At 38.8% G+C, this 19229-nt stretch overlaps 1 protein-coding gene across 1 annotated transcript in view; it reads left to right on the forward strand.

The window, feature by feature from the left end:
* Positions 1–1515: 1515 nt before the first annotated feature.
* LOC114151388 (cytohesin-3) overlaps positions 1516–19229 on the forward strand; it is a 45770-nt gene continuing 28056 nt past the window's right edge. Inside the window, exons 1-5 of the mRNA XM_028028560.1 lie at positions 1516–1870; positions 15426–15508; positions 16541–16605; positions 18110–18176; positions 18665–18783. Coding sequence (XP_027884361.1) covers positions 1852–1870; positions 15426–15508; positions 16541–16605; positions 18110–18176; positions 18665–18783 — 353 coding nt within the window. The 5' untranslated portion in view covers positions 1516–1851. The remainder of the gene's footprint in view (positions 1871–15425; positions 15509–16540; positions 16606–18109; positions 18177–18664; positions 18784–19229) is intronic.

Raw genomic sequence — 19229 nt, forward strand, 5'->3', positions numbered from 1 at the left:
ATAAGTCGGATTCATCATGATTAACTGATTATTGAAATAATCGTCAACTAATTTAGTAATCAATTAATCATTGGGTGGAGTATACAGACACATAAAAACAGCATTTGCTGAAAAGAACACAACATATCCAGAGCAGTACTTAAGACAAAACTGTTCAAAAACGTCATACAGGTTGCATTTAAGATAAAATACAAATAAACACATTTGTCTGTAAATGTGTTTTAACCAAAACTCCTCAAGTGGCAGAGTTAGCTTCACCTGGCTCAGATTTGCTAAAGGAATAAAACTGTTTATTTTCTCATTTAAAAAAGGAATTCAATTATTTGATTATTTGCATCTTTTAATGTATTTGCAGTTATATAAAAAGTTATATAAAAGAGAGGATAAATGAAAAATCTGTAGAATGTCTCTTTTTTCCATCCAATTAATCTATTAACCCTCAGAATAATCGATTCATCGATTACTAAAAAATTGTTATTTGAAGACCTAAAATGAAGTAATACAAGATAACTAAGTGTGACGTGGAAGACATGGATTTACTTCTGAAAGATGACATTATTACTCAACTACTGACTGATGACTTATATTGTCTTGTTGCCTATAAACACAAAGAGTGACAGAATAAAACCAGCAGTAGAGAGTTACAGTAAAGCCTCTGGGTGGGTCATTTCTTCCCTGACTTTCTTTCAGTGTTTTTGGTAAACACTCGTCATCATGGCCACTAGTAAGAACAAAAACAACTCCTCCGCTACCCTAATCATCTTCAGCTCATTGTCACCCACTTCTACTTCAAACTAGAGTTCAAGTGTTTCACGAAGCAACCAATGAATTTCTCAGGTTTCCTCTCCCGATACCTCTGCCCACTTTATCTGGATTTTATTATTTAGACCAAATGAGCCTTCGATGTTTTTCCATCTCAGTGTTTATTTTCCTCAAAATAACGGGTTTGTTTATCAAAAATAACGAATGACCTTTCAAACCCTTCTGGTATAATTATTTGAAATTTTCTTTAATATATCGAACAAATAAATTAAAGTATATTTTACTTCTATTATATATATGTAGGATATGTTATTATCTATTTCAGATATCTTAAATTAACAAACTGAATAGTCAGAATGACAATGTCATAAAAAATACGTAGCATGTGAAATAAAATAAAAAACTATGAAAAAAAAGTAATATGCTCCAAATAGAGGTGTCATGGTCTAGTTGTAGAATATATATATATATATATATATATATATATATATATATATATATATATATGTATATATATATGAAGGCATATATTGAAGGCATATATATATTTTATATATATATATATATATTGTACATATATATATATATATATATAATGACTATAAAAGTCCAGACAAGAAATCAAAACCCAGCTACGTAGAAGAACGATTGTGTGCGCGCGCATGTGTGCACGCGGTGTAAGTATGAGGTTGTTAATGGCGGTGGGCGGAGCTTGGTGACGCCGCCCTGATTTGGATGTGTGTGTGTGGCGGTGAATACAGGCGGAGCAGATAGAGGATGGAGCAGAGGGACCGAGGAGCAGCCGCCTCAGATCTCATGCCCGAACCATCACCTTCCGCGCGAGAGGATTCGCCTTCACTCCACGCGCAGAGTTTGGATTCCGCTCGCGTTCATTCGCGTCCTCTCTTCGCCGCTGACAGCAGCCGCGCGTCGGTCCGCTTCTGCCGTCTGACTGTGAACACAGCGCCGGTTCTGGCTTTTATGTCCCAGTGAAATTCTACTGAAAAAACAAAACAAAACACAGTGTGATACGTTTCACGCGAGGCTTCACACATTCAGCTGGACTGCGAAGTCGCTCTTCCAATCGAAATGGATGAAGACCATCATGGTAAGAATGGTCTCACTGGTTTCCATGGATGATGGATGATGGATGATGGATGATGGATGGATGTGTGAGTCAGTCAGTCAGGGAACACAGTTCAGGTGCTTATTTAGGTTTTACACCGAAAAAACACAAACGGAATGAACTGTCGCCTAATCCCATTTAGAAGGCAAAACAAAGAGCCTAACAGCTTCATTAGTGTTCATTTTCACTGCTGCTGTTTTAGAAACGTCAAAGTAATGAAGAGAGAGAGAGAGAGGGAGGGAGGGGGGAACATGTTTGTTCCCTCTCCATCAGTCTGACGTTTTTCAGCTGGGCTTTGATGTATCGCTCACTATCATCTGGCGCCATTTGAAGCCTGCAAACTGGTGGGGATGATAAACTGAATGATTGGCAGCCCTGCAATAGCTAGTGTCATGTACAACAAGTACAACCTCCGTCAACTTTTTCACATTTTGTCGTGGTGCAACCACAAACGTCAGTGTAGAAATGCTTGACAGCAGTAGTAGATAGTCACAGATACTATTAGTACACAGTAATAGAAGAACTGCCATCCTGAACACACCATCCCCAAGGTGATTTTTGGAAACGTCATGCTGCTGCACCAAAACCACTTGTGGTACTTGAATTACTTCTTAAGAGATGCGCCATTTATTTTTTTGTAAAGGATTTAATGCGATACAAATTTTAAAAGATGCAAATGAACAGATTTTTTGCAGCAGCTTTCTATGTGAAAGTTTTACATGATGGCGGCCATATTGGATGTCGGGGTTGTTGACAGACGTCCAACTTCCTGGCTCAGAATTCAAATTTTGAAAGGTTTTGGATTGATTTTCAAACACCTAACTTGGAGGTTTGAACATCTGAGTAAAAACTGTTATGTGGATGAAATGGAGTCAGATTGTAAAGAACGTTTGATGGGAGACATTAGAGAGCAAAGAAACTTGTACGATACGTCAATGAGGGAATATAAGAACATTCAGAGAACAAAAACTACATGGCAACAGATAGCTCAGACCCTAGGTAAGCACTGTGGAATTGTGGGAAATGCAGGAATTTTTCACAAGAAATGTATTCATTTGGTACTCTCCACTTTGAAACTTCAACTGTCCGGGAAGTGTGTGTGTGTGTGGAGTCCGTGCAGCTAATGCAATACACACAGTATGCTGGAGTATGTGGGTATTTTTATTCTGGCAAATTAAAGAAGGAAAACATTGTGTGTCAATACATAGATATGCTCAAAATTGTATTTCATTGCACTCAATCCATGCTGGCCATTTTAGGGAAATCGTCTTAGTTCACTGTTGTTATTTTATTGAGACAGATCAATTTAAATTCATGTAATAACTGATGCATTTTGTGTTGTTACTTATAATTATAAAAGATACAGCTGAATTAACTGGAATCCGTATTGGCAATTCAGGGCTAGGCCTGAACAATAAATCAATGACAATATATCAATAATACAATAGACATGTGATCAATATCAATAGATAATACATCTGATAGAATGTTCAATAATTTAACTGCACTCCGATGCAGAACCGCTCTGCATTCTGGGGGATGTAGGCAGAGGTAAGGCTTTAGCTGCTCAACCTCTCACAGCGAGCTAAGCTAGCTGAGTGGCATCAACTAACTCACCCACTCTTTGGTTACCTGGCAACAACCTGTTGAGTAATTAGCATTTTCAGGTTTCACCACTGTGCCTCATTAGTGTCTAAAAATAAAAAACAACAGTGTGGAGATGAAACTGTAGATGAAAGAGGAAAGGTCACACCACCGGTTTGGCAGTATTTCAGATATCTAAAACAAAAAGACTGATCAATAATTATCAATATTGACTGATATCAAATGCCTATATCATGACATGTTTTTATGCTGTATCGTCTGTATTTTGGGCTTTACAAAATTGGCACTTGGAAATCAGATCAGTGCATATTTGAGTAAAATCTTTAAACACGTTAAAGTTCGAAGATTCAAACCCGACTCTCAGCGTCACCGATCGTGACTTTGACGTACGGTGTGATGCAGACGTGTCGCTGTGTTAAAGTTTAACCTGTGCGGCAGCGGCAGTTATCGTTGCATCGCTATGAAGCACGCTCTGACACACGCAGCATGTTTCTGGGCTGATAATCCAAACCGCCTTGTGGGGCTGAAGGCTGCGGAGGAAGCATGGTGTAAACAAACAGCTGTAGTCTGATAACAACGCGACAGTTAAACTGAGAGACCAGCAGAGCCAGGAGGGACGCTCACGCCACCTTCCTATGAGCTCACCTGCATGACGGAAATTCATCTGATTCAAGCAATGCGTCTCTGTTTTGTAATAATATTCACAAACTAACAAAGCAAGAGTTACATCAAGAGTTACATCTCAGTGAGTCTGGGTGATAAGCAGTCAGAATCAAATGAGCATAAAGTTTGTTCTTATCGATCTGGGTCATGTGACAGGAAGTGAGAGAGAACAGAGGCATGCTGTCCATGTAGAGGCAATCATTAACACAGCTAACTGTGAGTTCTGTTGAGTCTACACACACACACACACACACACTGTCACACCTCACTTAACATCGTTCACGACCGCGCTTTGATACGCAGGTTATCACAACTTTGGCACTTAGCGCTGCTATATCTGGCTCTGCCAAACACCCTGAGTTTAATAAAGACGAACCTGGAGCTGCAGCCTTTAGTGGGTCGGGGGGAGGGGGGGTCTGCTTCCAGTTTATAGACCTATGAAATGGGATTGGGTTAAGTTCAGGCTGACAAACATTTTACTGGATGAAGGTGAGCATCAGACCACAAGCAAAAGCGGCCATTTTTCTGGAACTGAGTGGAGCTTTGTAGGTCTGAGGGGAACCTGCACTGAAAAAACACAAAGTCTTACAAAGTTACAGTATTTTGATCTAGTTTCTAGTGCAAATATCTTAGAACACTTGAAATAAGACAAAACTAAGTTACAAGTAACCTTTCAGCAAGATATAAGGTCTTGTTTTAAGTAAATAACTCATTAATTTTGATGGAAAAGTACTATTTTCCATTGACAGATTATTTCACTTATAGCAAGACATTTTCCCATGTTATCAGTGAAATAATCTGTCAGTGGAAGCAGTACATTCTCATCAAGATTAATAAATTATTTACTTAAGACAAACTCTTACATCTTGCTGAAAAGTTGGATTAGTTTTGTTTTATTTCAAGTGTATTAGGAAATTTGAACTAGAAACTAGACCAAAAATACTTGGTAGGATTTAGTGTTTTTACAGTGTGTTGTTGCTGTTGAAAAAACAAAACAAACTCAAGCAGTGAGTGGAAATGGACAATTTTCACAGCTGAACGGCTTTTTCCCAAAAGAGCCGGACTAATCAAATGATTTTAAAAATGAGAAATGCAGGTTATGAAACTATTTGTTTTTCATTTTTTTGTAAGTGGTAAACAGGGTCAAACATACGCAGTGGCTTACGGTCAGACTTGGCCGCAACAATTAATTAAATTCAGCTAAATAAGGCACGAGTGTCTTGGAAAAAATGGAATAAAACAAAAAATGTTCTCAGACATAAAAAAAAAATGTTTGTATTTGTACAGGGAAAATGAAAAAATTATTGCAATAATATTGTTTTAAGAAAATGAATTTGTGTGGCCTGTGAGTACTTTAAGTAAACGGGATCATTTTGGCACCTTTATGCAAAAAGGTTACATGCACCGCTTTAGATACTTAGCACGCTCATGTTTCAGTAATTGTCTTTGCCAAATCACCATCACTACTCGTTTGACATTAGAGATTACAGACTTTTTTTTTAATGCCGTCTCCATGGGGAATGTATAATTTGTAACACAGAGGCTTGTTTTTGTTAGCTGCTCTTCAAACTGGAAAGTCAAGAAAATATGTGACTCAATGAGGCCGGGGTGTGCTGATTTTTAGAAAATGGCTACTGAAAGATAGTTTATCAAAGTTTGGACACCCGTGTTGTAAACTATGAGCCGGACCAACGTGATACTCGGCTGCGTTGCGCTCACTAATCAGAGTTGGCGCGTCTCTGTTGTTTGTGTGCCGCAGAGCAGACGGGGCCTGGCCTCAGCATGGAGGAAATCATCAGCAGACTTGAATAGTTTTTTATATATATATATATAACTCACAAGTCTAATTTTAGCAACATTTTATAGTTGGATGGAGAAGTGGGGGAGAAGAAACACAAAAGCCAAACTGGTGTGGGAAGCAGAGTAGTGAATGTCTGGATGGAGGCCAGGGTTTGTCACAGCTGGCCTTCCTGAAGTTTCTCCGCTCTGCAGCGTCAGCGCGGAGCTTCATTCGTTCAGTATGTGGCTGTGTTCTCCTCCACAGCTCCACTGTCAACGGCCTCACTGCAAAAATGTCAAATCTCACCACTTACTTTTTAGTCCAGTTTCTAGAGACGCACCGATCCACGTTTTTCACTTCCGATGCAGATTTCTGAGGTTCAGTGTCGATTAGAAACCGAAAAACAGCTGAATTCACTGAAAACATTTCTATTTTTTTTAAACACGGACATAAATGTACTGAATTACAAATTTATTTGATAATTCGGTACCAGTGCAGCACACTGAAATACAGCTACAGCTTCACAAGCTTGGTCAAACATGTAAAAACAACTTTAAATTATTCAGTGAGCGCATTTAGGAGTAGCACAACCAATGTAAAATAAATAATAAAGAAACTGACCAAAACAATAGGTTGACTGCTTTGGGCAAACATGTAAAAAATTGTCCTTCCTTCACATTTCTTTAAAATTTGAAGAAAGGTTGATTTTGATTGTACTAATTGTACTCAGGAAGTACAATTAGGAATTCAAAATATGATTTAAAGTAAATAATAAAAAATATTGGATTGATGCATCTTTACGTTAAATAAGACAAAACTAACTTATAGTTAACAAAAAATACCTTTCATGAAAAATTTTGTGTAGGTTAGTTTTGTCTTATTTCAAGTATTATAAGATATTTGCACTAGAAACTAGACCAAAAATAATAGACTAATAAAGACTTTTTTTTTGCAGTGTTCGCTGTAGAAGGACACTTGCTGAAATGTTTGTCCTCGTCGTTCTCTGATCATGGGAAACCTTTTGTCTGTTCTCGAACCTTCGTAGCCACAGATTGAGCGTTTGCTGAAATAACAAATCATATCAGGCTGCAGCAGGCCTGCATTATCACCAGGAGCTTTAATGGTGAAGAGTCACAAATGCACAACCCTTCCTTTGTGATTTTCCCATGAAACAGCATCACTAAAAGCTTAAAAAAAAGAAAATAAATCTCATCTCTCCTCAGACTTTTCAACAATCACCCCCCCGTGGACTTAATAACCATCTAATTGTGCGCGATTATTTCCCAAAAAATTTCCGATCACATTCGCCCTGGCGGGCTTGAAACCCAAGATAAAGCAGTTTTGGAGAGTCAGACGGCATGCGTGTCACTTCTTGGCGGTCGCAGCGCTGCAGTTCTGGGGGAGATTAGTTGCTAAGAGGGAAAAGTTGGTGTAATTAGGGTGTGGAGCTTGTTGTGGCTACGGGGCGAGTACGTGGGAGGACGTCAGGCTGTCAAACAGGCTGGAGCTGAGTGGGAGGCCGGCCAGCGGGGAGGAACTGGTTGGTAGTGAACAGAGTTGGGTACTAACTAGTAACCTTTTTGAAAAAAAACACTTTTAAGAGTATTTTTACTACACTGTACTTTTTACTTTTACTTGAGTAATTTTATTATGAAGTATTGCTACTCTTTCTTTAGTAAAATGTCTGGATTCTCTACCAACTGAATAAAATGTTTTAACCAAAAATTTCACCAGACACACACCTGCAGTTTTTGTTAAAGTTTCATAAGTTTTATATTGAAAGAAACAGATTTGGAAAAGGAAATATTTTGCCTGCTTTTGTCATTTTTTCTTTTCTCCTCTGGTAGTGAACGACTCGTCGAAAGTCAAATCCCAACTAGAACATCAGTTTTTTTCCCTCTCAGGTGCTTCATGTCACTTCTACTAAGGCATAGGTCTAGTGATGATTTATTTATCCAGCTATTTTGGCAGACGTTAGCCTCGTTGTGAGCCAGTTTGAAAGATTAGAGTTCAGAGAAACGGCTGTAAAGAAGCCAGTAATGAGTTTATCTGCATTGTCTTCGTTCTTTGGAGAACCTAGACAATGGTTCTCCCCGCTGAACAGGAAGTTAAAGTTTCTATTTATGGCAAGCCGATTTGGACCCCTGATTGTTTTCACTGAGTCTGCACCCTAATGGGGTCAAAGGAAGATTCATGATTTCTTGAAACTCCTTCTAAAAACATTCTAAGCTACCTGTTTTAACAGGCAGGTATATTTGCTTCAACACCAAACATACCTTAATACGCGTTAATGAACTACCCAAGATCTCTTCTATCTCTTGTTCTTGGTGGTACAGCCAATGAGTGGCAAAGAAAATGAATGGCTCTCCTGGACTGGCTGCTTTGCAAATGGAAACCAGTAGCATTGTGTATTTCAGTTTCCAAAGCTGGATTTTCTTTGCTCTGTGAAAAAATAATTGTTCCCTTGAGTTTCCCAGAGAAATCCGCAAAAAGGTGAATCTGCGAATGCTGAGCCGCTAACAGACGGGAGGTCCGCTGACTCACTAAACACGGACCGGAATAATCTGCATTAATTATGATCCTTTAAAACAAAGTTTATAATCTGTGAAACCTCCACTCTAAAACAGGGGGTACTATAGTTTGTTTTTGTTTTTTTCTTAAAATTTTATCTTGTCGTTGAGCTGGATTTATCGTCGCACGGCTAGCAGCCACCCCCGCTAATGATTGGCTAATTAGCGACACGTGTTTGCAGCTCGCCCTCTGATGTCCCATAAGAGCAGCGGGGGTGTAATTACTTTTTCCCACGCTTGTGTCGACAGTCATGGAAACATTTTACCTAATAAAACAATAAAAATAAAAAAACCTATTTTAGCTTAGACAAATGAGACTCCTGTGTGCTATGAAGCGAAGGCGCTATGAGGTGCTGAAATATGCTCTTTACAACCCCAGCGGTTGACCCAGAGGGCGGGCGCTGTTGTTTAAAGGCTTAAGGGATGATGTGAAAATTATTTAGACTGCGAAGATTATAGGTTTTGTGGTCCAAACACAGAACACCATACCACATGTAACAAGGCCAAAGCACAAACACGCAGACAGTGGCGACGCGAGATGTGCAGGGATTGAGTCGCAGCTCAAAGAGGAGACTACATATGGAGCTGATTAGAAAAGAGTCTGCGGAGGCTTTCCTACGTGTTGCCATCTCTATGGCATTCTGGGTGTGTGTGTGTGCCCGTGTGTGTGAGAGACATTGTATCTGGTTGTAGGGCAGTGTTTCTGCTGTTGTAAACAGAGCAGGCAAAGCTTTTGCCTGGAATTATTACGCGGCGGTGTAAGTAGGAGGAGAAGCTCTTAAAGAGCAGGATGGCGAGCAGAGATAAAAAAAAAAAAATTGGCATGACAAATGAAATCAGGGAGCAGCACTGAGAGACAGCAGCAGAGATGCACTGGATAATCTGCACCTAACGTCACGGGAAGGAGAATTAGGAGAGGGCGAGGTCGGGGTGGGGAGGGGCACGGAGGCTTCAGGGGCGACGTGTTTTTCTTGCCTTCTGGCTGAAGACCAATGGGGAAACACCCAGCTTCATCGCACCTTGAGTGTCTAATGAGTGGGTCAGTTTTCACTCATAGTTGGAACAAAGCCTCCAGCTTTACTAGACGAGACGATACATGACATTTTCGCAAGACATAAACTAGAGATGCACCGGTCTAATATGGTCCTGATATTGAAAACAGTTCTAGATCAGGTTTCAGTGACAATGTGCCCGACCCATGAGGACAGATCTATGAAGTTTACTTCTATGCTTTGTGCTCTGAGTGACGTCATGCTTTATTATTTATTTTATATTATATTTAGAATTCCTAATTGCACTTTCTAAACCATTTGAAATGTTTGTTAATGCAAAGCAGTCAACCTATTAATTTAGTCAGTTTCAGTTTCCTTATTATTTATTTAACATTGACTGTTATACTCCTAATAGCACTGACTAAACAAATTAAAGTTGTGTTGTTTTTACATAGGGCTGGACAATAAATCAATAACTATATATATTGAAATAGATACATAATCAGTATTAATACATAATGTGTCTGATAGAATTTTCAATATTCAATATATAGTATATTCACTGACCTTCAGTCCAGAAATTCTGGGGGATGTAAGCAGAGAAAAGAGGCCAGTTATGAGGCGACGGGGCTCAAACCTGCTCAATATGAAATGCTTTTATCGTGATACGTTTTTCATCCAGATAGTCCAGCCCTAGTTTTGCATGTTTGACCAAATTTGTGAAGCTATTGGTGTGTTTAAGTGTGTTGTACTGGTGCACAGTTATCAAATGCATTTTCAATTCAGTAAATTTATGTTTGCCTTTAAAAAAAAATGTGTTGAGTCTATTCAAGCACTTTCTTTCTTTCTATATCGGCCGATACTTAACCTCAGATATCTGTATCGGTATCGGAAGGGACAACAGTGTATCGGTGCATTCCTAACACAAACGCCTGATTTTGGCAGAAATCAGCAGCTGATTTCTGGGTTCATCCTTATTGGATTTTCCAGATCTGTAAGAAAAAAATTTATTTCAACTTGTGCTTGAGAGTAGAGAATTGCCTGTGTTTGTGAGTGAACACATAGTTAACTTGGATCACACACACACCCTGTGAGAGGCCAAAAGAAAAACATCAATCTCACTCCTTTTCAGGCCGATCAGATCTTCAGATTTTGGGTTAGTTTAGGGTCAGGGTTGCTTTGGCTGCCATCTTATGGTCGCATCTTATTGAATCAAATGTTGCCATAGGAGCAGATGCTGAGCAGATGTGTGATATAAAGAGCAGATAACGTACAGACCACCTCCCATGCAACCACACCACGCATACACTGGCACAGTAGGAGGTCCTTTCAGAAATTGCAGATTAACCAGCAGATCAGTGTAGAATCTGAGCCCCAGATTCTGCCTGTAACCCCAGAGTTGGTTAACAACTAAAGGTCATAATAGCTCCCCAAATCTCTTCAGTCACGCAAAGGCTTGGGATTTTATACTGAAGTATTATTGAACAATCTGCAACACAAACATAATGTGATAATGCAGGACGGAACGTTATCACCGTATGTAGGCTGAAACTGCCTATGGTGTGGAGGTACAGCTGAATCTCATCTGGCATGTATGCAGGAAGTAAAGACGGCAGAGCTTACCGAGTTTTGTGATACATTGATTCAGTCACGTATTTGCTGCTTTTAAAATGTAGAAATCAAGACGTATTTTTTTGCTAGTTGTTAAAAGTATTTTTCTGGTACTGTAAACAGGGAGGGTCCAAGTTTATTAATCAGGCAACAACTTTGCCCGATGCAAAACTCTGACGGTTTGCATGAACAAGAAGACTCGTCTGCTGCTCTGTTTCCATCCAACTGTAATCCGAATTTAAATGAACTTTTAAAATGTGGATAAAAAGAAAACAAAACAAGAAAATGTAAGCTAATTGTATTTCTATCTACTGGTTTGGAGCGAATCAATCAGGTACACAAAGTGTAATTGTTAACGCTACGCTGGGCTGTGATAAGCAGGAAGTAGAGGTTGCTAACTAGCATGGACCTAATAAAAAATTAAAAATGGAGAGTCCTCCCATCTGAGCTGGAAGTTTGGACATTGTCTGGGTTTCGTTCCTCTGGTAAGGCACAGACACTCCAGTGGATGGAGGCATTCGCTTCCTCAGAACTTATTTGGTTCATGTGTTTCCATTTCCCCTTTAGCACATCGACACTTTTTCCGAAAAGCCAAAAACCACTTGAAGTGAGCGTAAAAATATTTAGCGAAATTGATGGAGTCATTTAAAATTTTTCCATTTCCATCAACCTTGACTTCAAAATGCGCATAAAAAAACACTGATGGAATCATGGTTAATATGGAAATTGTTAGTGTGGAAAGAAGACTTAAAGTTAGCTATTGTCATTTTAAAACGAAGCTAAGCACAGCACTAACTATGTCCTGTGTTTCCTTTGTAGGCATCAAGTTCTATGTGTTAGATTAGGAACCTCACAATTAAGGCAAGTACCTCCACTAACTGTAAAAGTTCACAGAGACCAAAGTTAATATATGCTAAAGATCTGTGATTCATTGATTGATTGCTTATTGTGACTTGTTTAACTTTACTCTGTGCTGCTAATTGTGATATTTTTATGCTATTTTACTCTGCGTCACTGAAGTTAAATAGGTTAAAGTGGAACTGCAGCCATGCAGAGAGAACATCTGGTTGCATGGAGTCTGTGCGCTGAACTTCCGCCTATTGGGCTTAATCGGCGTCGGGGAGGGTGAGTGTGTGTGGGATTAGTGCCAGCAGGCCGTGGTGTCTTTTGAGCCCCTGTGCGGTCCCGCCACATGTCGGACTGTCTGTGCGAACGACCCGTGCCGTAACACAGAGCATGTCTCAGAGGGATTTGGGACAGCGGGCCTCAGATTAGAATCTGGATCCAGCGGAGGTTTTCTCGTCTTCCACACACGTGACCCGGCGCGCTCCAACGCCAAGCTGGGTAACAGGGTTACCTGTTGGTCTACTTAAAGCTCATCCACTTGTAATATTATTACAGAGGGTAAAGTTGCTAGCTTAAAGCCAGTGAATCTGGATGATTCTCCTCTTAGTCCACGTCGGATGACTGCCAGGGTTAAGTGAGCGTGGGATTTTCACTCTGTGCCGGTTTTAGTGAAATCCCTAAATCACTTTTTCATCGCTTGGCAATTGGAACACAACAAACAACCTAAATTTGGATTATTGTGTGACCATATGGAGGTCTGAGTTGTTTAAAGTGACTGATGGTATTTTGTGCAGTAAAGCCTCTGGCTCCAGTGGGTGGTCAGTAGCAGTTGTTAGTTTTGGGTGTGAAGAGCAGCAGGGGATTAGGCCTTCAAAGTAGAATTTGAGGGATTTTTTGGGGGGAATTTACTGGAGGCTCTAGTTCTTGGGGGACGCGGTTTGAAGTTTCTAAGCCTCAGGAGCCTCTGTGAATTTCTAACCCCTCAAAGATTCGAGTTTTTTTTTCTGTTGCTCACATCCCACTTGATTTTCATTGGTTATTTATTGGTTCATTGGTTATGTTTTCTTTATAGTCAGTAGCAAAATCTTGTTTTTCCATTAAAGTTATGCTGCTGGGATGAGGTGTGTTTTTTTTCTTCTTCTTTCTTCGGCTGCATCAAAGTTTTTAGTATCAGTAAGGTGTTTAGAGGTTAATTCAGAAGAAGCACTCTGGTCCATCCATCTATTCTTTGTCAGGTCACAGGGGTACCAGTTTAAATAGGAAGGCCCAGAATTCCCTCTGTCCAGCTACTAGAGTCGTCTGCGATCATCACAGTGATTCCTCAGACAGTGGTACAAATAACTCACAGCAGAAAGTCAGAAAAGGCATATTCGGAACACTGTTGCTTTATATTCATATATTATAGGTTTTAGGGTGAAATTGGAAACAACGACAAGTTTCTGGTAGATATCCAATACTGCAAGCCTTCAGATACAGTAGAAGAAGAACAGGGCTATGCACCGCTGGAGTATCTCCTGGCTTACTTTAGTACAATACAATCCAGTCCACTTAGATGTTGTTAGCCTAATTAACTGCAGCTGCATCTCAGTCCCGTAGGCCAAATCCACGAAAGTTTCTCTCTACTTTAACTGTAAGTACAGAACAGTAGGCTAAAAGTTTAGAAGCGATTCCTTAAGTCCAACATCAAAGAGTTGTGTTAAACAGCCTTGAAACTTTCTGAAAGCTCTAATTGGCTTTAAAGCTCCACTCTGAGCGCACGCAGCAGTGTTGCATAAGAGCAGAGAGGCAGCCCGGGGTCAGCAGCGCTAATTAACGTCTTTGTTTTGCTACTGTCGGCCATTGTTCACTCATATCCCCCTTTGCTGTCTACTGAAAACTGTTCCACAGAGGAAACCCCACAGCGCTCTCTCCGCTGTACCTGCTGCTCACCATCACCACACACAACAGGGCGGGGAAACCCCTTCAGTGTTGTTTGTTCAACCATATGCAGCAACACTTGGCTAGCCCTTAGCTCACCTGTATGCTTCCTGGTGTGAGTTTAGTGGAAACTCCCACTAAATTCAGATTTTCCAAAAGTCAGCAGATATAAATTCATGAAGAAGTGAAATCTCCTTCATTTTTTTGAATCTGCTTATTGCCACACACAGAGCAGATTGCTCTAAATACATGCAGACTTAAACAAGTTCAGCCTAGTAATTTGGTATTTTGCAGCAGGTTGTAGTTGCTCTTTTTTTTTTTTTTGCCACAAACACAACAGCTGTTGACGTGATCTAAGAAAAAATATATCTATCTATCTATCTATCTATCTATCTATCTATCTATCTATCTATCTATCTATCTATCTATCTATCTATCTATCTATCTATCTATCTATATATATATATATATATATATTCAATGATTTTACTAATACATAGGAGAAATCTTTTATTTCTCTTGTCTTTGATTCATTTCTAAACCTTTAAGTGATGCTTACAAATCAAATTTAAAAATGTACTAAATGAGAAGATTGGTACATTTAATCCATGAGAAACTATAGATTAAATATTTTTAATATTAATATATTGTTATATCTTTAGATATAATGCAAATTATATGTAACGATTTCATAACATTTAATAAAATGTTGACATATAATCTACATAAATATAGATTATATGTCACAATTTTATGTATACAACTGTAAAATTGTTACATATAATAATTTTGTGAATTGTCAAATTCAATTATAGTAAAGTATAAAATGTTACAATTCTGTATTGTAACATAAACTAAAATGTAAAATTTTGTATTGCAAAATTATAAAATGTAACAATATAAGAATTGAAATATTTTTATATTGTGAATTGTGAATTTTCAATATTAGCTTGATGAATTTTCCCGTCTGTGTTTGGAGAACACTGGGGCAAACTGTGGCGAATCAAACAAGTTGGGTTAAGAAAAGTAAATTCATCCCCTCCACTCGCCTGTTTTTGCTGTGAGCGGTAAACACTCAGGCCGTGGGGGTCGGAGGTCGGCGGGGTGGTAGGCTGTGGTAAATTGCCAAATTGACATTTAATGAAAGAAAGCCTAATCTGGATTAGTTTTATTAAGCGCCATTTCCCCTGGGCTAAATGGAGACGGGGGGAGGGACGAGTAAAAACGCTTTTCAGCAGGAATAATTAAGAGTCTTCGCCTTCTCTCTTCCTGCAGTTAATTAAGACGAACATCCAGGCTCTTCATATTTGCCTCTCCAGCTGAAGGAGGAAGAACAGCTGCAGCTTTTCACTGAGTTCACAGAGTTTATGCTGGTCTGGTGCATTTTGGTGCTTGATCAGTCTTTGTTTTTCGTTTGACATGGAAAGTCAGATGTTTTTGGTAACTTTATTGCTCTGGCGAGACGCAGGAAGAGCAGAACGGAAAGAGATGTGGCAGCTGCTTAAATGAAAGTTAAAGTTAGATGTATTTTTTCCATCGTGTCTGTCTTTCAGTCCCAGAGGATCTGTCCCTGGAGGAGAGGGATGAGCTGTCCAGCATCCGGCGGAGGAAGAGGGAGCTGCTTGATGACATCGAGGTGCGTTTTTTTTTTTTTTTTTTTTTTGTTTTTGTTGTTGTTGCAGGAATCAGTCGCAGCACCAGCTGCTCGGGCCTCCATTTGTTATTTCTCACTGGGGTTTGCAACAGGAAACATTGAAAACGCAAAAGGCACAAAGTGAACGACGAGCCACTTCGTTTGGTGTCTCTATTGAGATTCTATTTCACCGTTCTTGTTTTAGATTCGAAAGAAGAAATCACAAATTTAATTGAGCACAGATATTTGTGCACTCCTTCAAGTTGGGTTGCTGCATAGAATAAAAACGAAATCTGCACTAAGGTAAAAACATAAAAACGGAAAGTAAGCAAAAAGACTGTACGGTTATTAAAAATGACATACTCAGGTTCAAAACTGAATGTTCCTGAGTAATGAGCAGGAAATTAGAAGAATGTACAAACTGTGCTCATATATTTATGAATAAGAAAACAACAACAAACTAATAGAGTTTGTTGGAAAGATGGTTCTATGAGCTGCTGGGAGGAAGGATCTGTGATTTTCCTTTGATCATTCAGGATGCAGCAGTTTGTCATTGAAGCAGTTCTTCTGTTCTTCTATTCTCTTTTCTATTCACAGTGATCTGGATTCATGGTGCCAAAAGTTACAAAATGTTTGTGGAAAAAGTCTTTCTGTTTTCCTTTTCTCTGTCCTTTGTTATCACTTATCACCTTTTCCAACAGACTGACATCATTATCTTTATTACTCATCTTCACTGCAGGGTTGATATAATCCAGGTATTCAAAAGACATTTAATTTCCCTTTATGATAAATAAAGTATTTTTGAATTGAATTTGGATTGAAATTTCATGGGAACCAGCGGCTCTTGGTCTCTCTTCCACCTCTCTGGGTCTATTTGCATGCTGTGGATGATGCAAATATCCCAACTGTTGATCTTTGTGCAGCCAGTTTCCTCATTCTACCTGATGTATGTCCCGGTGCTGAACGTCGCTCTGGTCTCTGTTTTGACATAAAGACAGAGAACCTCTGGATGATGATTGGCTTTCTTTCTCCCAGAGGCTGAAATTTGAGATCGCAGAAGTCATGACAGAGATTGAACAGCTGACGTGTGTGGGGGAAAGGTAGGTCAAAGTTCACGGTTATAGTTGCTTGGATATATTGTGCTAACTTGTATTTTATGCTTATAGTAGTTTCTGTGTATGGTTTCTCTTCTTGGTAGACCCTCTCTGTGTTTCCATAGGTTTTATTTGTTCAGATAGCTGTAAAATATATGAAGTATGCAGCAAGTTCTACAGTAGGTGTTCATACGGACAAAAAAGAATCATGTGAGTTTTACGACAAATTTTGTTCACAAAGAAAAAGGTTGAAAATTGTTCTCTTTGGGCTGTAAAGTTTTTCTAAAGTGACTCTTTGTTGGAAAATGCTTCTGTTTACATATGCAGACCTCTTTAATAAATTAGAGTGTTATATAAAAGTCCATTTATTTCAGTAACTCCATCACCAAGTGAAACACATTAAAGATTAATTAGACCGAAACTGATGTTTTGACACCTTTAATTCTCTTTATCATGTTGATTTTTCTAAAAGTTAATAAAAACACAAGATTAAAAATCATAATATTACATTAGACCAATAAAAATGTATTTAAAAAAACATATTGAAAAGTTTAATATCTGCTTAAAAGTCTTGTTTTTTAAACATACTTTTAAAATGAAACTCACCAGAATGTATAAGTTTATTCAATGTGAAAATATACGCTTGAATATGTCATATTGAGATTAGGTGATGTACATGTAAAAAAAATTATTTTATATAATTGTGAAGTTGAATGAAAAGCATATATGTTTGTTTTTTGTGTGGTAGAAAATGAATAAACCTTCTCCATGTTTAAAGATGGTGGTGGCAGCATCATGCTGTCCCTTTAGCCAGAACCTGGTCACAGTCCATGGATCATAGCTAGAGGTTTTGCGATGAAATGCTTTGGACCAATGCATATTCATGTGTCAGAATGGCCCAGTCAAAGTCCAGGCCTAACCCCCAAAGAGAGGTGAACCCTAACGATGGACGCTTCCAGAACCTTTTCATCCGATCTGACAGAATTTGAGCTGCTTTGCCGAAAACAAACAACCAAACTTTCCATCTCTACAAATCTGGTAGAGACGAAACGAAAAACATTTAAAAGATGTAACATCAGCAAAACGAGCGCGACACAAGATGAAATATTCAGATTTTTATCCTAAAACAATTTGAAAATTATATACACTTATTTGCATTTATTTATTTTTGTAAAATCAATTATCAAGCTGCATTTAGTTTTAAAATATATATGAAAATCTAAATGTGTCGGCACAAAAATATGTCTTTGTATGGGATTCATATCCTGCAGCCTTTTGCATAGATAAGCTACACCAGCTGCTGTTGACAGGAAGTGTTGGCCGCACCGTTCTAAATGACCTTCATTTATTTCTGTTTGTTTTTTTCAGTTAACATAATTACAATCTTTGTCATTTTCCCCTCTTTGCTCCAGGTAGAATTATCCCAGTAAATCGTTCATATTTTAATGTCATATTCACGTCTGCTTTGGTCTAAATGAAGCTCGTGTGTGTGTGTGTGTGTGTGTTGCAGCAAAACGTCCCAGAGGAACAAGCAGATCGCCATGGGCAGGAAGAAATTCAACATGGATCCCAAAAAGGTTCGGTGTTCTGTTTCCATCAGAACCGCCAGGCTCAGACTGACTCAGCCGTGAGAACAAATATAAACAAGAATAAATAGATTCAATAAAAGCTACAAAAATATATATATTCCTGTAGTTTTATGGAAGGTATACAGAAACAGCACAATAATACAAGATATTCCTAGAGGATTAGGAGAAATAGAGTATAGTTTCTCATGTAAGATATTCATATAATCCATACTGTCACATGTATTTTGATATTAGAGTATGTTGACGAATAGCATAAAGGAGAGAAATAAAAAAAAGTGTAAACCTCTTCTTCTTTTCAGACAAGTATGGAAGCTAAAATGACTGATTCTTATGTTCCAAAAGAGTATTTTTTGTGTGTATTTTTTATTTATTTATTTGTCTGAATCAAATAAAGAAGAAGAAAGAACTCTGTCGTTTCCACGCGGGGCTGAGATGAACGTGCTCGTGTTTTTGTCGTGTCTCTCTCTCTCCTGCAGGGAATCCAGTTCCTGCTGGAGAACGACCTGCTCCAGAACACTCCGGAAGACATCGCCCAGTTCCTCTACAAAGGCGAGGGCCTCAACAAGACCGTCATCGGGGACTACTTGGGCGAGCGGTGAGGGAGAAAATCCTCTTTGCATAAGATTTACACCCACCGTTGTGATTTAAAGAAGCAGATCACTGCCTGTGTCGACTAATTAAGGAGAAGATGACTAAAGCTGCCGTGGAAATGAAGCTCTGAGACGGTGTGGGTGTTTTGTTGTGTGAAGCTCCCCATATGGACTTAAAGCTGGTAGAAAAAACAACCATCTAGCTCCTCTCACCGCAGGCCTGACTGTAAAAATACTAAAAGTCAAAAGTTTAACAGGAACAAGGCTTATGAGATAAAGTTAAGACAGTTAATTCGGTGTTAGTATGGGTGGGCGATGTGGGCTTAAAGTTTAATCACAATATTTTACTGTGATAACAATAAAAATGCCAACAAGAACCATTAATTACTCCTTTTTCAGATAACTTGTATGACTGCAGCTGTGTCTCCGTTATAAACGTACACAGACTTTA

Source organism: Xiphophorus couchianus, chromosome 9 (assembly GCF_001444195.1).
Source record: "Xiphophorus couchianus chromosome 9, X_couchianus-1.0, whole genome shotgun sequence".
Taxonomy (NCBI): domain Eukaryota; kingdom Metazoa; phylum Chordata; class Actinopteri; order Cyprinodontiformes; family Poeciliidae; genus Xiphophorus; species Xiphophorus couchianus.